This window comes from Marmota flaviventris, chromosome 17 (assembly GCF_047511675.1).
Source record: "Marmota flaviventris isolate mMarFla1 chromosome 17, mMarFla1.hap1, whole genome shotgun sequence".
NCBI classification, from domain to species: domain Eukaryota; kingdom Metazoa; phylum Chordata; class Mammalia; order Rodentia; family Sciuridae; genus Marmota; species Marmota flaviventris.
In genome coordinates this window covers 72,784,413-72,803,323 of record NC_092514.1, presented here as the reverse complement: position 1 = coordinate 72,803,323, position 18,911 = coordinate 72,784,413, and the positions used below count along the sequence as shown (strand labels likewise).

At 50.7% G+C, this 18,911-nt stretch overlaps 1 protein-coding gene across 1 annotated transcript; it reads left to right on the top strand.

Moving 5' to 3' along the window:
• The first annotated feature begins 505 nt into the window (after window positions 1-505).
• Trim47 (tripartite motif containing 47) lies at window positions 506-4,835 on the top strand. The gene is made up of 6 exons (XM_027955756.2): window positions 506-1,241; window positions 2,278-2,373; window positions 2,612-2,842; window positions 2,989-3,184; window positions 3,590-3,664; window positions 3,910-4,835. Exons 1-6 carry the CDS (start codon window positions 558-560, stop codon window positions 4,548-4,550), a joined length of 1,923 nt encoding a protein of 640 aa, XP_027811557.1. The 5' UTR covers window positions 506-557; the 3' UTR covers window positions 4,551-4,835.
• Window positions 4,836-18,911: the final 14,076 nt, after the last annotated feature.

Sequence of the window (18,911 nt, the reverse complement as noted above, 5' to 3'; positions counted from 1 at the left end):
GGGGGTGACGTCAACTTCCCATTCCAAGTCTAGAAAAGTCCAACTTCCCTACTGGGGGTAAATAAAGTCGCTAAGGGGCAAAAACATACCCACATCAGCAGTTACTTTCTCTGCAGTCAGCAGCTCACCACCTTTGCTAACGGTGCCAAGGAGGTCTGGAGTTGAGAGTAAAGGTGCGGGTGTGCCAGATCTGGGCCCGCCCACTCCCCATGCGTCCCGGGCTGGGCAAGGGTGGGTGGGAACTCTTTCCCAGACTCCTTCCTATGTCCCCCCTCAATTCCCTGCCCTCTTTTCTTTGACACTCTTTCAGCGCGCTTGCCTCAAAGCGCGCGGGGTGGAGGACCCAGGCAGGGCGGGCGCGCAGAAGCCTCTTCAAGTCAGGCGGGCCCGATGTCAGAGGACCCACGAGCGGGCTGCGCTGAGGCGGGCCGAGCCTAGGGAGGGACGTGGGGGGCGGGACCCTTGGCCTTTGTCCCAAAGGGCGGCGCCAGGGCGCGAACGGTCCGAGTCCCTCCCAGGCGGGAGCAGAACAGGCGGCGCCAGGCGGCCGCGGAGCCATGGACGGCAGCGGGCCCTTCAGCTGCCCCATCTGCCTCGAGCCGCTTCGGGAGCCGGTGACGCTGCCCTGCGGCCACAACTTCTGCCTCGCCTGCCTGGGCGCTCTCTGGCCGCACCGCAGCGCAGGAGGCACGGGAGGTTCCGGAGGCGCAGCCCGCTGCCCTCTGTGCCAGGAACCTTTCCCCGACGGCCTGCAGCTCCGCAAGAACCACACACTGTCCGAGCTGCTGCAGCTACGCCAGGGCTCGGGCCCAGCCATGCCCTCCCCGGCCCCAGCCCCTGCACGGCGCCCGACGCCGGAGCCCTCAGCGCCCAGCGCTCCGCCAAGCGCTCCGGAACCGTCTGCTCCGTGCGAACAGGAGCCCTGGCCCGCCGGGGAAGAGCCCGTGCGCTGTGACGCGTGCCCCGAGGGCGCGGCCCTGCCTGCGGCGCTCTCCTGCCTCTCCTGCCTTGCCTCCTTCTGCCCCGCGCACCTGGGCCCGCACGAGCGCAGCCCCGCACTGCGCGGGCACCGCCTGGTGCCACCGCTGCGCCGGCTGGAGGAGAGCCTGTGTCCGCGCCACCTGCGGCCGCTGGAGCGCTACTGCCGCGTCGAGCGCGCGTGCCTGTGCGAGGCCTGCGCCGCCCAGGAGCACCGCGGCCACGAGCTCGTGACGCTGGAGCAAGAGCGCGCGCTCCAGGAGGTGGGGTGTGGGCACCTTAGGTGGCGGGCGGGTAGTGACTGCCTGTGCGCGAGCAGGCCGAGGGCCGTGGACCCTACACTCTTCTTGGGTTGTGAGGGTCTTTACACTCCCGGCTTGACAATGTTTGTCGCTCGCGGTGGTGGAGATGGGAAGGTGGGAAGGAGGGACTAGTGAGATTGCTAAAAAGGACGCGAAGGGCGAGCAGGCGCAGGAGATCTGAAGGCAGGTTAGTGTCCTGGGGATGTGAGGCGGCTGGAAGCCGGGTTAGCCCCCAGAGCCTGGTAGGGGCGGGAGCTGCTGGTTCCTGCAAAGGCAGCAGAGCTGATGACGCTTGGCTCGAGCCAGTCCCAGCTCAGATTGCCCTAGGATGAGGCAGCCACTTTGGATGGGTGTGGCAGGCGACAGGAGTGCGACAGAGGGTGGGCTGGACACACAGATCCTCTGTCTAGCTGTTCCGGGCCGGGCAGTGGTGGGAACATGTGCACAGCGTCCCGTCCCGCTACCTCCCGCCCCCAGTTTCCTTTGGCCTCTTGCCGGGTCCAGACGCCTCTGGCCTTGGGATTTTCCGTCTCTCCTGCCTGGAGCAGTGACTCATAAGACCCAGGGGATTTGCCCGGAATCCCCTTTATTCAGGCCTGGATTGGGGGTGCGGGCTCTTTGGGGACAGTGATCCCCACGGATTATGCCCTCTTGTGTGGTCACAGTCTCACCTCACTCTCTTCCCCGCTGGAGGAAATTCTCAAATTAATTTCAGCAACATTGAGATGGGTGGATAGCTGATGGCCCTGTCTTGGGGGCTGATAAGAGGAGAAGCAGACACCCACAGTCAGCCTGCCCCTCACCAGGAATTTGGTAATGGACCATCCTGGGCTGAAGGCACCCCTGGCATATTATGGGATATGATGGCCACTCTGATCCCACTGATCCACAGATATCTTTCCCTGGTCACCATTCCCCTCTCCCCTGGCAAGTCCTGGGACCTTTGTAGGGCTGGGGCCTCTGCCAGACCTGGTACTCAAAGAGGTGTCATCCACAGGCTGAGCAGCCCAAAGTCCTGAGTGCTGTGGAGGACCGCATGGATGAGCTGGGTGCATGCATTGCACAGTCCCGGCGCACAGTGGCCCTCATCAAGGTCAGACCCTCCCTAACCCCCATCCTGTGCACTGGCAGCAAGACCTTTCAACATAGTACAATCACTCCAAACAAGACCATGCTCAGGGCACTATCAGTCCCCATTAAGCATGAGCATCTCCCCTGACCTGTCACAGATCCAGCTCCTGCATTCCCCCAAGAGGGCAGGGTGGGCATGTGGAGTCAAAGGCCAGGCCTGTTCCCTGCCCTCATTGCTGCCTCCACTGCTGTCCTTGCAGAGCGCCGCTGTAGCAGAGCGGGAGAGGGTGAGCCAGCTATTTGCCGAGGCTGCTGCCACCCTGCAAGGCTTCCAGACAGAGGTGCTAGGCTTCATCGAGGAGGGGGAGGCTGCCATGCTGGGCCGCTCCCAGGGCGACCTTCGGCGACAGGAGGAACAACGCAGCCGCCTAAGCCAGGCCCGCCACAACCTGGGTCAGGTCCCTGAAGCAGACTCAGTCAGCTTCCTGCAGGTGAGGGCCACCGTGGTGGGAAGTGGAGGTGGAGTCAGGGAGTGCTTGGCTTTCTGGGGCTGTGCCAGCCTCCTGGTGGGGCTGCCCCGCCCCGGCCTGGAGGAACTGTGTCCAGTGGAGACTTAACCAGCACCTGTCTGGCACAGGAGCTCCTGGCACTACGGCTGGCCCTGGAAGAGGGGTGCGGCCCTGGACCTGGTCCCCCCAGGGAGCTCAGCTTCACCAAGTCCTCCCAAGCTGTCCGGGCAGTGAGAGATGTGCTGGCCTCGGCCTGTGCCAGCCAGTGGGAGCAGCTGCGGGGGCTGGGCAGCGACGACGGGCTACAGAAGCTAGGCTCAGAAGGTGAGTGTCCCACAGATGACTCACTGTTCCCTGGGCTCCTCACACAGGCCTCCGGGCCTGGTCCCCATTCAGGATAGAGGAGGGAAACTGTGCCTGGCACAGGGAGGGACCCCAAACCCTCCAGGGACTGGAGCCACCATCCCCTGATGACCAGTCAGCTCTTTGGCTACAGCCCAGCTTCTAGCCTCAGAGGGGCTGAGACCCAAGGAGCAAGTGGAGTACAATTCAGGCACAGACCTGTACGAGCCCACCAGGTGGCATGTGTGGATGTATATCTGTCCCCAGGTGGCTTTGAGAGGAAGGCAGGCAGAGGGAGTTGCAGTCACAGGTCCTGGGATGGGCACTGTGCTCGGCCTAGCCTTTGGAGTCTGGGGGATATGCTTGCCACTGTCTCTTCTTCTGCAGCTGACAGCGAGTCCCAGGACCCTGATAGCACGAACCACCTGGAGAGTGACATTCCCAGGGACTATTTCCTCAAGTGTAAGTAGACACTGCCTTCCTGTTCCCATGGGGGTCTCATAAACAGGCCCCAGCATGGTCCTGACACCAGGAGGTTGGACTCCCCTCCATAGTTCCTGGGGTGAATGAAGTCAGCTTGGTGTTGAGTTATGCTGGTTGCAATAGAGGGGTGAGGCTGTGTTTAAGGGGGGTGGGCACCTGTGGGGGGACCATCTTATCTGAGTCTGGCCCTGAGCCCTGCATCTCTCTTCCATCTGTGCGTTCAGTCGCCTACATCGTGGACTTGGATAGCGACACGGCAGATAAGTTCCTGCAACTATTTGGAACCAAAGGTGTCAAGAGAGTGCTGTGTCCCATCAATTACCCTGAGTCGCCCACCCGCTTCACCCACTGCGAACAGGTGCTGGGGGAAGGCGCCCTGGACCGTGGCACCTACTACTGGGAGGTAGAGATCATTGAGGGCTGGGTTAGCGTGGGGGTCATGGCCGAAGGCTTCTCCACACAAGAGCCCTATGACCGGGGCCGGCTGGGCCGCAACGCATACTCCTGCTGCCTGCAGTGGAATGGACGCAACTTCTCTGTCTGGTTCCACGGGCTGGAGGCGGCTCTCCCCCAGCCCTTCTCACCCACGGTCGGAATCTGCCTGGAGTACGCCGACCGGGCCTTGACTTTCTATGCCGTACGCGATGGCAAGATGAGCCTTCTGAGGAGGTTGAAGGCCTCCCGGCCACGCCGGAGTGGTGTTCTGGCCTCTCCTGCCGACCCCTTCCAGAGCCGCCTGGACAGCCACTTTGCAGGGCTCTTCGCTCACAGGCTCAAGCCTGCCTTCTTCCTGGAGAGTGTGGATGCCCATCTGCAGATCGGGCCCCTCAAGAAGTCCTGCATATCCGTGCTAAAGCGGAGGTGATGTGGGGCCAGCCTCCTGCAGCAGCTCAGCCCTTAGGGGCTTGAATCTTGAGGTCCATCTTGCCCCCAGGGAGCCTTCGAGGCCTCGTCCAGCCTCTCACTTCTAGAGGCTTCCACTTTCTATAATTGGGCCTTCCACCCCTCAGGGAGGAGGACCCCTATCCTTGTTTCTGGAAGAGAAAGCTTCAGCTGGGATGGATCCAGTCTGCCCCAACCCCTCCTTTTCCAGGTTTTTAGACCAGTGCCAGACACACAGTAGGTGCTCAATAAACGTTTGCTGAATGGATGACTCCCTTTTTAGTCGCGCTCTTTAAGAATCCACAGGACTTCTCAGCTTTCAACAGATGGCGTAATGTGGGCAGGTGAGAGACTGAACAGAGCACCCCCACTCCCTAGTTCTCAGCAGGGGCAGCCAGAGGTGGCTTCTTCACAGGCTCCCCACAGTCACCCTGGTGTCTCCCAGCTCTTACCAGCTCTTTTCATCCTTGAAGCCAGGTCTGGACCTGCACTTTGCCGGCCAGAATAAAACACAGAGGTCACCCTCGCCCCCCAAAGAGCAGAGCAGGACACCTGGGGAAGGACAAGAGTAGAGACCTGGGCTTCTTTCACATACACACCTCAGCCAGAGAGCTGTGTGACTCGGACCACTCCAGGGTGTGGCTGGAGCAGGGAACATTGACAAATTAGGTCCCACGTCCTCTCCTGGAGACAGCCTGGGCCTCAGGTCTCCACCGGCAGCTGTGTATCTGCACCACAACACTGGTCCTCCAGTCTGGGGACCCCAGGGCCCGGCGCAGCAGGAGAGCCTCTGGCTGTCTTCGAGGAGGGCTCAGGACCCTCTGCACCGCACCCTGCCTGGCCCCCTGCCTGGCCTGGGTCTCCCCAGCCCACCAGGCACCTGGGTTTCCAGGCCAGCTCCCTCTCTGTTCTCCAAGGCCCAGTGCACCCTAGAATGGGCCTGGAGGGCAAGGGGCAGACAGAGAGGCCCCCCAGGCATCAGGTGAGGTCAGGCAGGACAATGGGTGAGTTATACAGCCAGACAGCAAGGCCATACAAGTCCTGCCCCAGGCCTCAGCAGCTAAAAATAGGCCTCCCTTGCAGTCTGGGGGTGGTGGCCAGGATGTTGTTTTTCCAGGCGGGGCCTCTCTGCTCCTGGTGCTGTGTGTATTCAACCCCGTTCCCATGGCAGCCAGGGTCCCACAGGTCCCAGCTCACCCAGCAAGGGGCCCACTCCACGGCTCCAGTGTAGCTGTTGGGGACTTCCTAGAGCCTCTCCCCACCTGCTGCTAGCCTCCACCTTCCAAGGCCTTGCCTGCCCCTCGGCTACCTGCTCTGGCTCATCTCCTCCCTCAGCTTGGCACATCCACCATCTCTTACTGGAGAACCCTCTGCTCCCAGACCCTGCAGGAAGCCCTGACATGTCCTGGAATGTGAGTTTGGCAAACAGGCCTGGAGCTTCTTTGGTGGGATTTTGAAGCCAGATTTAAAATTAGGTAGTCAGTGTAGTTAGGTAAATCTAAAATGGAGGCCATGTTGAGAATGAATTTCCGGAAAAGTTGAGCAACTCTTGGAATGTTAATGAAGCCCGGGGAAACAGCCCCCAACAGATTTGAAGATAGCCCATCCCAAAGAAATGTTAATGAACAGCAAACTTGACTTGGAAGTGCCCAGATTACTTCTTTGGCCCACCTGTGTCCCAACCCTTTCTACCTATATCCCATCACCAAAAACTATAAAAAGGGGGGAACACATTCGCCCTTCAATGGATTCCACCTCTTGGGTCCCCTTCTTCCTCCCAGAGAAGTCTTTTCTGCTGTCCTTTAATAAACTTCTAATTTCCACTCTGACCTTGCCTCGGCGTGCTTCTCTGCTGTTATTCTTCAACATTGGGGAAGCAAGGACTCGGTAACAATTTGACCTGACTGCTCACATCCGTGGCCACAACCACCCACAAGTGTGCCACTTGCAACTTTCAAAGATTGGTGTGGAGCCTGTGAGACAAGCTTCTCAATCCCCAATCCCAGCACCACAGTTTTACAATTTAGAGTGGGGGATTGGTACGCCCATGGCTGCATAGCTAGCAAGAGGCTGGGGCTGGGGCTGGGCTGGGGCTGGGGCCCGGGATTCGGAAGCTCCGGTTTGGAGTGTGATCCACAACCCTGCTCTTCACCTGTGACCCTAGGAGAGTGCTAGAGAGGGAATGTCTGGGAGAGGGGTGCCTTTGTGTGTCTGCGTGTGTGTGTGTGTGTGTGTGTGTGTGATGTGTGCATTAGTGTCTGCCTCAGTGTCTGCTTGTATGGTGTGAGAGTGTGGATGCAGTCCAGGGTCTTGCAACAGCACTCTGAGAAGACCCAGGAGGCTGGGCTAGGTGGGCTACGAGGGGGAGGAAACAGGGTGGGAGCTGTCCCCCCCACCCCCTGCCAACACTTTAGTCAGAGATGATTTTACTTAATAAAACCTGAACCACAGATCTAGTCCCACTACCATTTATAGATGAATCCGAGGCTCAGAGGCAGCAAGAAGCTGCCCAAGGCTGCCCCATCCAGGCCATTCTCTCCGCATTCCACATCTTAGGTGTGTCCTGTGCTTAGAAATGTCTAAACACACACACACACACACACACACACACACACACAGAGCCCCGCCTCCCAGCCTAGTGGCCTGTGTAAGAGTTGCTCTCTGCCAGGCCCTAGTTCCCACGGTCCCCAGAGTCTTGGCAGAGCTGCCCGAGGGTCTGTGGTCTCAGAAGCTCCTGCCAGAGGCCCTGCCAGTCTAGACAATGGTGGAGGGTGAAGGTTTGGAGCTGTGGTGCTGTGAGCCGAACATGGCTCTTCTGGGCTAGGCACAGAGCCAACCTCTACTTGAGCCTTGTTTCTATGGGAAATATGCCCCAGAGAAAGGAGAAAGGGCCTCTGCATCACTCCCCTCTGGGCAGCTGGAGACGGCCAGTTCCTGTAGCCCTCCCGGAGCGCAGGGAGGCCCACAGTCCTCTTCTGGCTCTTCTCTGTCCCCTCCCAAGGCCCAAGGAACACTCCCCTCCCCTCCTCGGAGGCACAGAGGGTGAGGCTGGACGGAGACTGTGGCTAAACTGAGGGCCTGGCCAGGAAGATGGGGCTGACCTGGGCGGGGTTGAGGTTTGCAGACAGCTCGGTTGGGCTGTAGCTTGTTTTTGCCCCAGGGAGAAAAAGAGCACTGAGCTGCAGAGTCTGTGTCCCATTCAGCCCCACACCCAGCAACGTCCCCCTGCAAGGCTGACTTCAGAATCTAGAACACAGGCCCATTCATTCACTTTCTGCACAGTCACACCTTCTGGAAGATGCATAAGAACTGCAGGGTGACTGGGCTTGGAAACACGCCTGTAATCCCAGGGATTCAGGAGGCCGAGGCAAGTGGATCACAAGTTCAAGACCAACCTGGGCCACTTAGCAAGACTCTGTCTCAAAAACAAAAAGGGCCAGAGATGGAACTCACTGGTAGAACACCCCCGGGTTCAGTCCCCCATACCTGGGGGTCAGGGGAAGAAGTGCAGGACTGTGGCTGGGGGTGTAGACTCCTTGCCTAGCATGGAAGAGGTCTTGAGTTCAATTCCCAGCACCGCAAAAAAGCCAAAAGCAAATGAACCAAACCCCAAAGAGAACAGCAGATGGCCCTGGGTCGTCTTCAGGGGCTCAGGATGGAGAACCTCCATGTCCTTTGCAAGTGCATTTAGAGAAGGGGTTGCCGAGGGAGCCCGCACCACAGAGGACACGGGCCAGAGGAATACCAAGCCTGCACTGAGGCAGGAAGGCACTAGTCTTCACTAGGCTGTCTACGTTATCTCTCTTTTTTAAGGTTCGTTTTTACACAATACCTTTATTTATTTATCTATTTTTATTTGTTACTGAGGATCAAACCCAGCGCCTCACATGTGCTAGGCAAGCACTCTTCCACTGAGCTATAGTGCCAGCCCCTGGAGACCTCATCTTTAAATGACATTCAAATTTTGAATTTTACTGTAGAATACCTCAGATCTTGCTTTAATATACAAACAATGTTTTGGTTTTTTTTGATCCAGCATCAGAAAATTGTTTTGTGTGTGAGTTCTGGAAATCAGAAATTTGGACAGCGGGTGTACTTAATGCTACAAGTGGCCCAGCACGTGCTTAGTGTGCATGGGCCCTGGATTCAAGCCCCAGCCTCACGAAAGGAAATCAAACCAACCAACAAAACAAGACGAAGGGGCTGGAGCTGGGGCTCAGTGGTTGCGCACTTGCCTGGGTTCAATTCTCAGCACCACATATAAATAAATAAAAATAAAGGTCTAGGGGCTGGGGTTGTGGCTCAGTGGTAGAGCGCTCACCTAGCATGTGTGAGGTCCTGGGTTCGATCCTCAGCACCACATGAAAATAAATAAATAAAATAAGGTATTGTGTCTGAAAGACCCTCAGAGTCCCTGTCCAAAGTGAACCACATGAAACACTGGCTGCAAAAGCAAGAGGCAAGTTTATTAATACACAGGCGCCTGCGGGTGCTCAGCAACACCTCAGCCGGAGCTTAGGTGAACTGGCACACCGGGCTTTGGGGTACAGATCTTTTATAGGGTACAGTGGTCAGTTTCCCGCCTAGCACAGTAGCAGGTATCTCATTGGCTCTTTTGAATCCAGCATATAGGTCACTTAAAAGGGTAAACTTGTTTTTCACTATAGGTTCCTGGAAAACCACATAAAAACCACTTATTTTTCACTGTATGCTTCCGTTTGCTCAACCGTGCCGGTTCTTTCCCAACCATCCTGTTCTTTCCTAATCGGTTACACTTAACTGATTACCTGAAAAACACATCTGACACCTGTGCAGGTGCAAAAGCAAGCCTTGATGATTTTGTAACTGGGCCTAAAGTTATTGGGCTGGGGTCTCTCATGTCCAACTACAACTAAAAATTAAATTAAAAAAAGGACTATCAACAACTAAATATATATATATATATATAATATATATATAATATATATAAATATGTTTATAATATATATTAAAAACAACAACAAAGAGAATCAGAAAATCTTGGCTAAACATTCTACTTCAGTCATTTTCCTGTGTGCCTTCAAGCAAGGCACTCAGCTTCTCTGTGTCTCAGCCTCCCCTATAGCTCCTGTCCTTGAGCTCCCTGTTATAGAGGCGTCCTTCCAGCCCTTGCTCCTCAGTGTAGGGGTGCAGCACCTTCAGATGTGACCCCACCTCTCTCCAGCTTTCTGGGATCTGGGAGGCAGAGAAGTGGGAAGGAACAGCAGAGGTTTTTATAAACACCCCTCCAGCAGGAATCGCTCAGAACAGACCTGGCAGCTGTATCTGGGGAAGTTGAACTTGACAGAGCCAGGAGGTCCGGGCTGGGAGCCTCAGGGTGGGGCCCATCTCCACAGCAACCAGAAACAGCCCCAGATGAGCAGATGAGTGCTGGCCCTGCCTCCTGATGTAGCAGCAGGGACTTGTGTTCCCATAATACCCACAGCCAAAAAAGGACCTACCCTGAAATAACTCACGTCCACATCACCAGCATGTCCCTTGGAATCTGCCACTCCATCACAGCTCGGCTAGCACAAATGGCAGAAAGCTGAGAGCCACCAAGAGCTTTCTTTTTTCTCTCTGACTTATTTGGAAGACTACAACTGGCTGGGTGAAAAAAAAAAAAAAAAACCTCAGATGCAAGAAATGTCCACTTTGATATTTATCCTAGTAAATCTAATAAAACTTGAAACTGGGCATGGTGGTGCATGTCTGTAATCTCAGCAGTTCTGGAGGCTGAGGCAGGAGGATTGCAAGTTCCAGGCAGGCCAGCCTCAGCAATTTAGTGGGGCCTAAGCATCTTAAGACCCTGTCTCAAAATAAAATATTAACAAAGGGCTGTGGGTGGATGTGCCTCAGTGGTTAAGTGCCCCTGGGTTCAATCCCCAGTACCAAATAAATAAATTAAATAAAAATAAATAAATAAAACAAAACAACAAAAAACCAAAGAGCTACTCTTTGCTAAGGGGGTGGAAAGTTCAACCTCAGGCAGGTTTGGAGACCTCTGCCTTTGGCGGAATTGTAATCTGGGGTTTACAGGGTACCTGGAGGATGGGGGAGCTTCCTATCTCCTGCCCACCAAGGCTGCTGCTGGAAGGCTCACTGTCGCAGCCTGAAGTGCTCCGTGCTGTGGCCTCTCTCCTGGGCCAAGGTTTGGGGATTGTGCCACACCACTGTGCCTCACTCCAAACCCACGGTAACAAAGTATGACAAACCAGGTGGCCCAGGCAATCCAAATGCTTTGCACAGTGCTGAAGGCCAAGCATCCCAAATCAAGGTGTCCGCAGGCTTTGTTCTTTCTGGAGGCCGTGAGAGGACAGGTCCCATGCTATTCTCTCAGCTCCTGGCGGTTGGCTGGCGGACAACATGGGCTACCATCCTTGACTTGTAGACCTCTACCTTTGTCCCTGCACAGCAATCTCCCTGGGCAGGTCTGTGTCTTGAGTTTTCCCTTCTTCTGCAGGCCCCTGTCGTATTGAACCTAGGTCCCAAAGACCACACCTTAACTATGTCTTCAACAACCCGTTTCCCAGTAAGGCCGCATTCTGAGGGACTTGGGGTTGGGAGGAAGGAACACAATTCAGCACATGCTCTGTGACACTGCAACCGGAGTTCCACCAGCCCCACATCAGCCCCATTTCTCCCTGGGTTGCTGCTTCCTGCCTGGCCCTGTCCAGGGGGGCGGGGCTCTAGGAAGGCCTGTGTTGGGCCCCGCCTTCCCCTGCACACTGCTCACCCAGCTTCCCCCAGACACCTGCCATTCCAGTGGAATCCAGTTCCTCTGTTTTCTGACCCTTGCAGAACCCACTCCTGAGCCCAAAGAGACACCAGCACCAGCCAGCAGGTGCCCTCTCCTCAGCCCCCTGGGCTTTTTATCCAAGTTTATTTGTTTTAATGAAATTCCAGCATTTGCTTTGGTCTCCTGGCCCTGGGCTAGTGACCGCTTCTTGTCTTTGTTATCTTTATGACACCTTAGAATGCTTTGTTCTACATTTTCAGTTATCTAGTTCCTTCTAGCAATATGACATGTCTAACTTTATACCTAGCTAATTCTTTTTTCCCCCCAGTACTGCAGATTGAATTTAGGGATACTATTAACCACTGAGCTACATCCCTAACACCTTGTAATTAATTGATCAGTTAATTTGGTACTGAGGATTGAAACCAGGGGAGCTAACTTCTGAGTGAAATGCCTAACCTTTTAATTTTTTTAAAAAAATTTTAACTATTTAATTTATTTATTTACTTCTTTGGTACTGAGGATTAAACCCAAGCGCGCTTAACCACACTGAGCCACAACGTCAGCCCTTTTTTTAAAAATGTTATCTTGAGACAGGATCTCACTCAATTGCTTAGGGTCTCACTCAATTGCTGAGGCTGGCTTTGAACTCACAATCCTCCTGTTGTTGTTTTTGGCTGTCAAAATTCGCAGTCTCAGGCTGGGGTTGTAGCTCAGTGGCAGAGCACTTGCCCAGCATGTGTGAGGCCCTAAGTTGGATCCACAGCACCACATAAAAATAAATAAATAAAATAAAGGTATTGTGTCCATCTACAACTAAAAATATATATTTTTTAAATTCACAGTCTCCTACTGGTGGAAAAATAGCATTGTGATAAAATGTCCAAATGATTTTCAGATAAACTTGAATGAGATTAAAATTGTTCTGGGAAATCAGTTACCCAACCACTCAACCAGCTGCTGTTGGTCAGAAGCCCAGTGACTTCTGGCCTAACGATGGCTCTCTAACAGTTTTCTTTTGCTGTAAAATATCTCTTCCAAAAGCAATCTTAGAAATGGCCCACCAGGGGCCTTCTTTGCATGCAAGATTACAATAAGACTTCCACGTGCTCAGAACTAAACAAACAGCAGTGGTTCCTCAAGTAGCAGGCAGTAAGTGCAGGTATCCTTTCAAGAAACTCATTTTGCTGAAGCCTACTCACAAGGAGCAGAAGGCATAGACCTCCAGGGGAATCACAGCATGCCCTCTCATCCATGAGACAGAGAGGTGAGAAACAGATTGGTCAGATTGTGTGTTGAAGGATTCCATGAGAAGCAAGAATCTGTTGTGCAGTGGCTGTTGTTTCTGGGATTGCCAAGTACCATGGGGCACACCCAGAGCTCAGGAGGCCGAGGCAGGAGGATCGCAAGTTCAGGGCCAGCCTCAGCAATTTAGCAAGGCCCTCAGCAATTTAGTGAGACCCTGTCTCAAAATTAAAAAATAAAAAAAAAGGAACCAAGGATGTAGCTTTGTTATGCTCGAATTCGGGACCCCAAAAGACCACCAGAGACCAAGAACGATGTAAACAGCAAAGAGGTGTTTATTGCGAGCTAGCTCCGTCCTCCGCTCACACACAGCAACTGGTGACGCTGAGAGGCCCCGAGCCCCCCGCCCAGGGTTTGCAGCAGTTCTGTACACTCTTTGTGGAAGGAAGGTATCCCACATACATCACAGCATCTCTTAGCAAATCATTACACACCGCGGGAAAACCAAATAACAACTCTAAAACATGATTAGCACATTCACTGGTGGGAACAAGTTGGGTAGGGGTGATTGGTTAGTACAAGAGGGGTAGTAACCAATTTGAACTGATTGGCTTAAGCCAAGAGGGGTGTACGTGCTGAACTACATGGTTTCCCAACACATTATCAACCACCATAAACTACTGGGAGGGTCATCTGGCATCCCAGGTATTTCCTTGTCTCATGTCTTCTCTGATATAAGGGGGGTGACTCAAAATGGGGTTGGGAGGGAGAGCAAGGGAGGAAGATTACCTCTAGATAGGGAATAGGGGTGGGAGGGAAAGGGAGGGAGAAGGGGAATAGCATGGATGGTGAAAGGAGACCCTCATCACTATACAAAATACATGTATGAAGATGTGGATTTGGTGTCAACATACCTTATATATAATCAGAGATATGATAAATTATGGTATAATAGTGTATTAAGAATTGTAATGCAAAAACAAACAAACAAACAAACAAATAAATAAAAGATATATCCACAGAGTTCAAAACTTAGCTTTTTTTTTTTTTTTGGTACTGGAGGTTGAACCCTGTGCCAAGTTACCACTGAGCCATATCCCCAGACTTTTTTTATTTTTATTTTAAGACAGATTCTTGCTAAGTTTTTGAGAGTCTTGCCAAATTTCTGGGGCTAGCCCCAAACTTGTGATCTTTTTGCTTTAGGTTCCTGAGTCACTGGAATTACAGGCATGTGCTACTGTTCCAGGAAAATATTGGGACTTAATGGGTTAATATAAATTGTTTGTGTGCTGTGCTATGAATTGAACCCAGGGATGCCCTACTACTGAGCTGTCCCCATCCCTTTTTAAAAATTATTTGTTTTCAAGATAGGGTCTCATTAAATTGCCCAGGCTAGCTTTGAATTTGAATCCTCAGCTGCGTCAGTCTTTCAGGTCACTGGGACTATAGGTTTGTGCCACCACACCTGGCTAAAAAATGTATTTCTTATTATAAGTCAAAGCTTTTAAAAAATTGAAAACCACAACCTGGTAAACTGTTTACAAATCTTTTAGATGGTACACATAACAAATAATTAATTGTTCAGTAAAGTTGATAATGATGTGGCCAGATACAGTGGCACACACCTGTAATCTCAGCAACTTGGGAGGCTGAGGCAGGAGGATCACGGGTTCAGGACCAGTCTCAGTAACTCAGTGAGGCCCTAAGCCACTTAGTGAGACCCTGTCTCAAAATAAAAACGGCTGGGGATGTGATTTAGTGGCTAAACACCCCTGGGTTCAATCCCTGGTACCAAAAACAAACAAACAAAAAATAACAACAATAAAAATGATGTTGGTTTGGCTCACTGGACAACCAGATGAAGCTTCTTGGGAGTCAAAAGGGGGGCCTGTTCAGGGGCTCAGGCACCCTAGGCCCTGTCTGGTTGGGATCTGGGAATGCCAGCACCCCTCCTCAGCACACATTCAGAGGCTCCAGTCTGGAAAACAGAAGCACTTATAGCACAGTGAGAAAAGATGATTTTGCTACTTGCATGAAACAAGCTCTGTGGGGTAGAAGGCAGCACAGAAGTCCAGCTCTGAGGCCTGGACCCAACTACTTCTTGCTGCTGACTTGGTTCAGCAATGAAGTGTCATTGTGGACCTCTGCATACTGGAAATGACCAGCCCTGACAATGTGTTCACATGATCATGTTTTTATAAAACTTGCAAAGGTTGGGCTTTTTAGCCGGAATTGGTCAAGCCTGCTATCTTTCTGCACTGTGACTTCCTCTTCATGACATTTTCCCTCCTGTCAGGGCCTCAGTGTGGCCTTATGAATATATATATATATATATATATATATATATATATATATATATATATATTTTTTTTTTTTTTTCCTTAAAGAGAGTTGGCAAAATTGTATAAGCTTCAGACCCCACAAAACTCAGATTGGCCTCTACCTCCATGTTTGGCAAGAGGGTCGGAGTTGGGGTGGGGCTGGACAGTTGAGCTCAACAGTCGTCAACTTCCAATACATGGTTCTCAGAGCAGTCATTACTGAATGCCGGTGGGTACATCTTCTCTTTCTTTTTGAAATTTACTATTATTATTTTAAGTTGTAAACCAAAAAAACATAAATGAGGTTGAAATTAAAAAGTCAAAGACAATTTTATTCAGGTGGAGAATAGATTTGCAAATCAGGAAAATGCAGGCTCAGTTAGACCAAACCAGTGTCTACAGAAGAACAGATGGCTTGGGCTTTTATCAAGTCCAGCAGTTGGAAACTGATGCAAATAAGGATGGTGTTTCTCAAACCTTGCAAGGTATTGTTAGATTCTGGAAAATATTTCCCTCTGGCTGACTCAGGTCCTGACACAATGTCTGCATGGCAGACAGTCTTCCTCCTGCCAAAAATCTCCAAGGCACAGGAAAGGGTTTTGCTCTCTCTTAAAAAACAAAACAACAACAACAACAAAAACCTGCAGTCATTTGACTTTTATCAAAGTGAACATAGGAAAAAAATAAAACAGAACAATGAATACAATGCACCCTGAGTCACCAACCCACTCTAAAATTTCAGACCCTTGTCTCAAAAGAATAATACTACAATTTCTGGTAGGTCTTTCCAGAAATTATATACCTATATTCCATATTCAAATGGAAACATATATCCTTCTGTATTTAATAGACTTGGACAATCTTTCAATATCAACATGCAGAGTTTGTCTTATTATTATTATTCTGAGGGGGGCACTAGGTACTGAATTCAGGGTGCTTCACCACTGAGCCACATCCCCAGCCCTTTTTTTAAAATATTATATTTGTTGTTGAGGGACCTTTATTTATTTATATGTGGTGCTGAGAATGGAACCCAACGCCTCCCACATGCTAGGCAAGCGTTCTACCACTGAGCCACAACCCCATCCCCTGTTCTTTAAAAAAATTTTTTTTTTTTAAATTGTGAGACAGGGTCTCACTTAATTGCTTAGTGCCTCACTAAGTTGTGGAGGCTGGTTTTGAACTTGTGATTCTCCTGACTCAGTCTCCAAAGTCGCTGTGATTACAGGTGTGCACCACCACTCCCAGCTTGACTTGCTATTTTTAAGCACTGCATAGATTGCATGTTCCCAGATTAATCTAACCACTTGGGGTGATTTCACCATGACCATCCTTAATTCACCACACTGTCCTGCAAGGCCCAACCTGGTCTTCTTGTGCAGGACTTCACCATGATCTTTGCTAATGCGACAGTTTTTATTCCTTTCTATGGAACTGTGAAGAGCAGGTGGTGCCTTGCTCTGTTGTAGACTTCAAGAGTGCATAGCCCTTTGTTACTCTATGTTACAAAGCAACAGTTTGCCATGAGCTACCCCATTTTGAGTACAAGTACCAAAGGAAAATGGCTGGGTAACTTGTCTGGGCAAGATAGCCACCAGATATTGAATATACTGAAGTCACTGAAAGAATAACCCCCAGCTGCCCAGCACAATCAGAAGACATAAATTAGCTGGGTGCAGTGGTGCACACTTGCAATCCCTGTGACTTGGGAGGTTGAAGCAGAAGGATTGCAAATTCAAGCCAACCTCAGAAACTTAGCAAGAACCTGTCTCAAAATAAAAATTAAAAGCACTGGGGATGTAACCCAGTGGTAAAGTGCTCCTGGGCTACATGCCCAATACAAAAAAAAAAAAAAAAAAAATCCTAAACTGAAGCTGGAAGTGGTGACACACGCCTGTAATCCCAGCGACTTGAGAGGCTGAGGCAGGAGGATCTCTAGTTCAAAGCCAGCCTCAGCAAAAACGAAGTGCTAACTTCATTCAACTTAGTGAGACCCTGTCTCTAATAAAATACAAAATAGGGCTGGGGATGTGGCTCAGAGGTTGAGCTCCCATGAGTTCAGTCCCAGGTACCCTGGCCCCCCAAAGGGCCTAAACTTATCAATCTTGCCAATAAAAAAACCTGCTCACCTGAAAACTTATCAAATTAAATCAGAAGGACATGGATGCTTGGAGTTTCCAAATCCACCTCAGATAAATCAGGCCCACAAACTCACCAGTCTCCCAAGAGGTAACCCCCTCACCTGAATCAGGTGAAAGAAGCAGCACCTATTACAGTGGGATACCACACATCCACCGGTCATCAGACCATTTGGTGAATGGTCACCAGACCTACAGTCAACCTCCCTGTACTGCTCCTTCTCCCTCATCCATGTGGCCATACTTGCAAACAGCCTGCTGTCTGGACCCTAGTCTAAACTCTGGGCCTTCAGAACTCTGTGCTCTGAACAAGTTCGGTGGGTTCCCATCCCCTGCAGGGGCTGTTTTGTGTTTGCATCTGTTCTCTGACTTTGTTCTTGGTGGGCCTCTTGTAACCCCATGGCAGCCTTAACCTTTCTTAGCTTTTCTGTACTCTTATCATGGTGATATTTTGTTTCTAGTTCAGTGATTCTAGAACTCTTTTTTTCTTAAATATTTTTTTTAGTTATTGATGGACCTTTATTTTATTCATTTATTTTTATGTGGTGCTGAGAATTGAACCCAGTGCCTCACACATGCTAGGCAAGTGCTCTACCACTGAGCCACAACTCCAGCCCTCTAGAACTCTTTTTAAAAATATATTTTTATTAAATATTTATGTTTTTTAGGTGTAGATTGTCACAACACAATGCCTTTATTTTTATGTGGTGCTGAGGATCCAACCTGGGTCCCGCCCGTGCTAGGCGAGCGCTCTAGGAGCCACAATTCCAGCCCTAGAACTTTTTAATGGGACTTCTCACTTGAGCAGAAGGGAGACACAAGGCTGACCAAGAAGGCTGAGCTGAGTAAAAGAGAATATTCGTTTTTTCTTTTCTTTTTTCTTTCTTTCTTTTTTTTTTTTTTTTTTGTTGTTGTTGTTGGTACTATTTAGTGACAAGGTCTCACTGAGTTGCTTAGCACCTCGCTTTTGCTGCGGCTGGCTTTGAACTCGAAATCTTCCTGCCTCAGCCTGGGATTACAGCGAGCACCCACCACCATGCCCAACCAAGAGAGTTTTCTTTAAGTGAAAAGGCTATTTATAATGGGGACTAAGGTTTAGGAATGTTAATTGGAACATTTCAAAAAAGGTTTTCTTTACCTGGTGAGCACTTCAACCCTGATGGAGGGGTAGGTAACTGATCATCCAGGGGCCAAATATTTACATCTAATATAGATGTTACATGTCACATCTTGTATAAATGTTTCTTTTTTGGGGGGTGGGGGGTGGGGGGATACTAGGGACTGAATCCAGGGGCATTTTATCCCTAAACTACATCCGGGTTCCATTCAGTCTTATTTTTTGAGCCAGAGTCTCTAAGTTGCTCAAGTTGGCCTTGGACTTGTGGATCCCTCAACCTCCGGAATAGCGAGTAGCGGGGTTACACGTGTGTACCACTATGCCTGGCTTTGAATTTGATATTCAATAAATTTTGACTTCGTGGAACAAACCCAACGGGACTATGTTAATGACTTGCTGACAGTATCTCCCTTAAAAGCTAAGTCTCGCAGATGCTGCCACATGTTGTGAAATCAGTTCACTTAAAAATCAAACCCTGGGGGCTGGGGATGTGGCTCAAGCGGTAGCGCGCTCGCCTGGCATGCATGCGGCCCCGGTTGGATCCTCAGCACCACATACAAACAAAGATGTTGTGTCCGGCGAAACCTAAAAAATAAAATATTAAAAAAAAAAAAAAATCAAACCCTGGGGGCTCGGTGGTAGAGCATTTTTGCCTAGCGTTTAGGAGGCACTGGGTTCGATTCTCAGCACCACATATAAATAAATAAATTAAAGGTCCACTGACAACCAAAAAAAAATTTAAAAAATCAAACTCTGATCCTTTGAT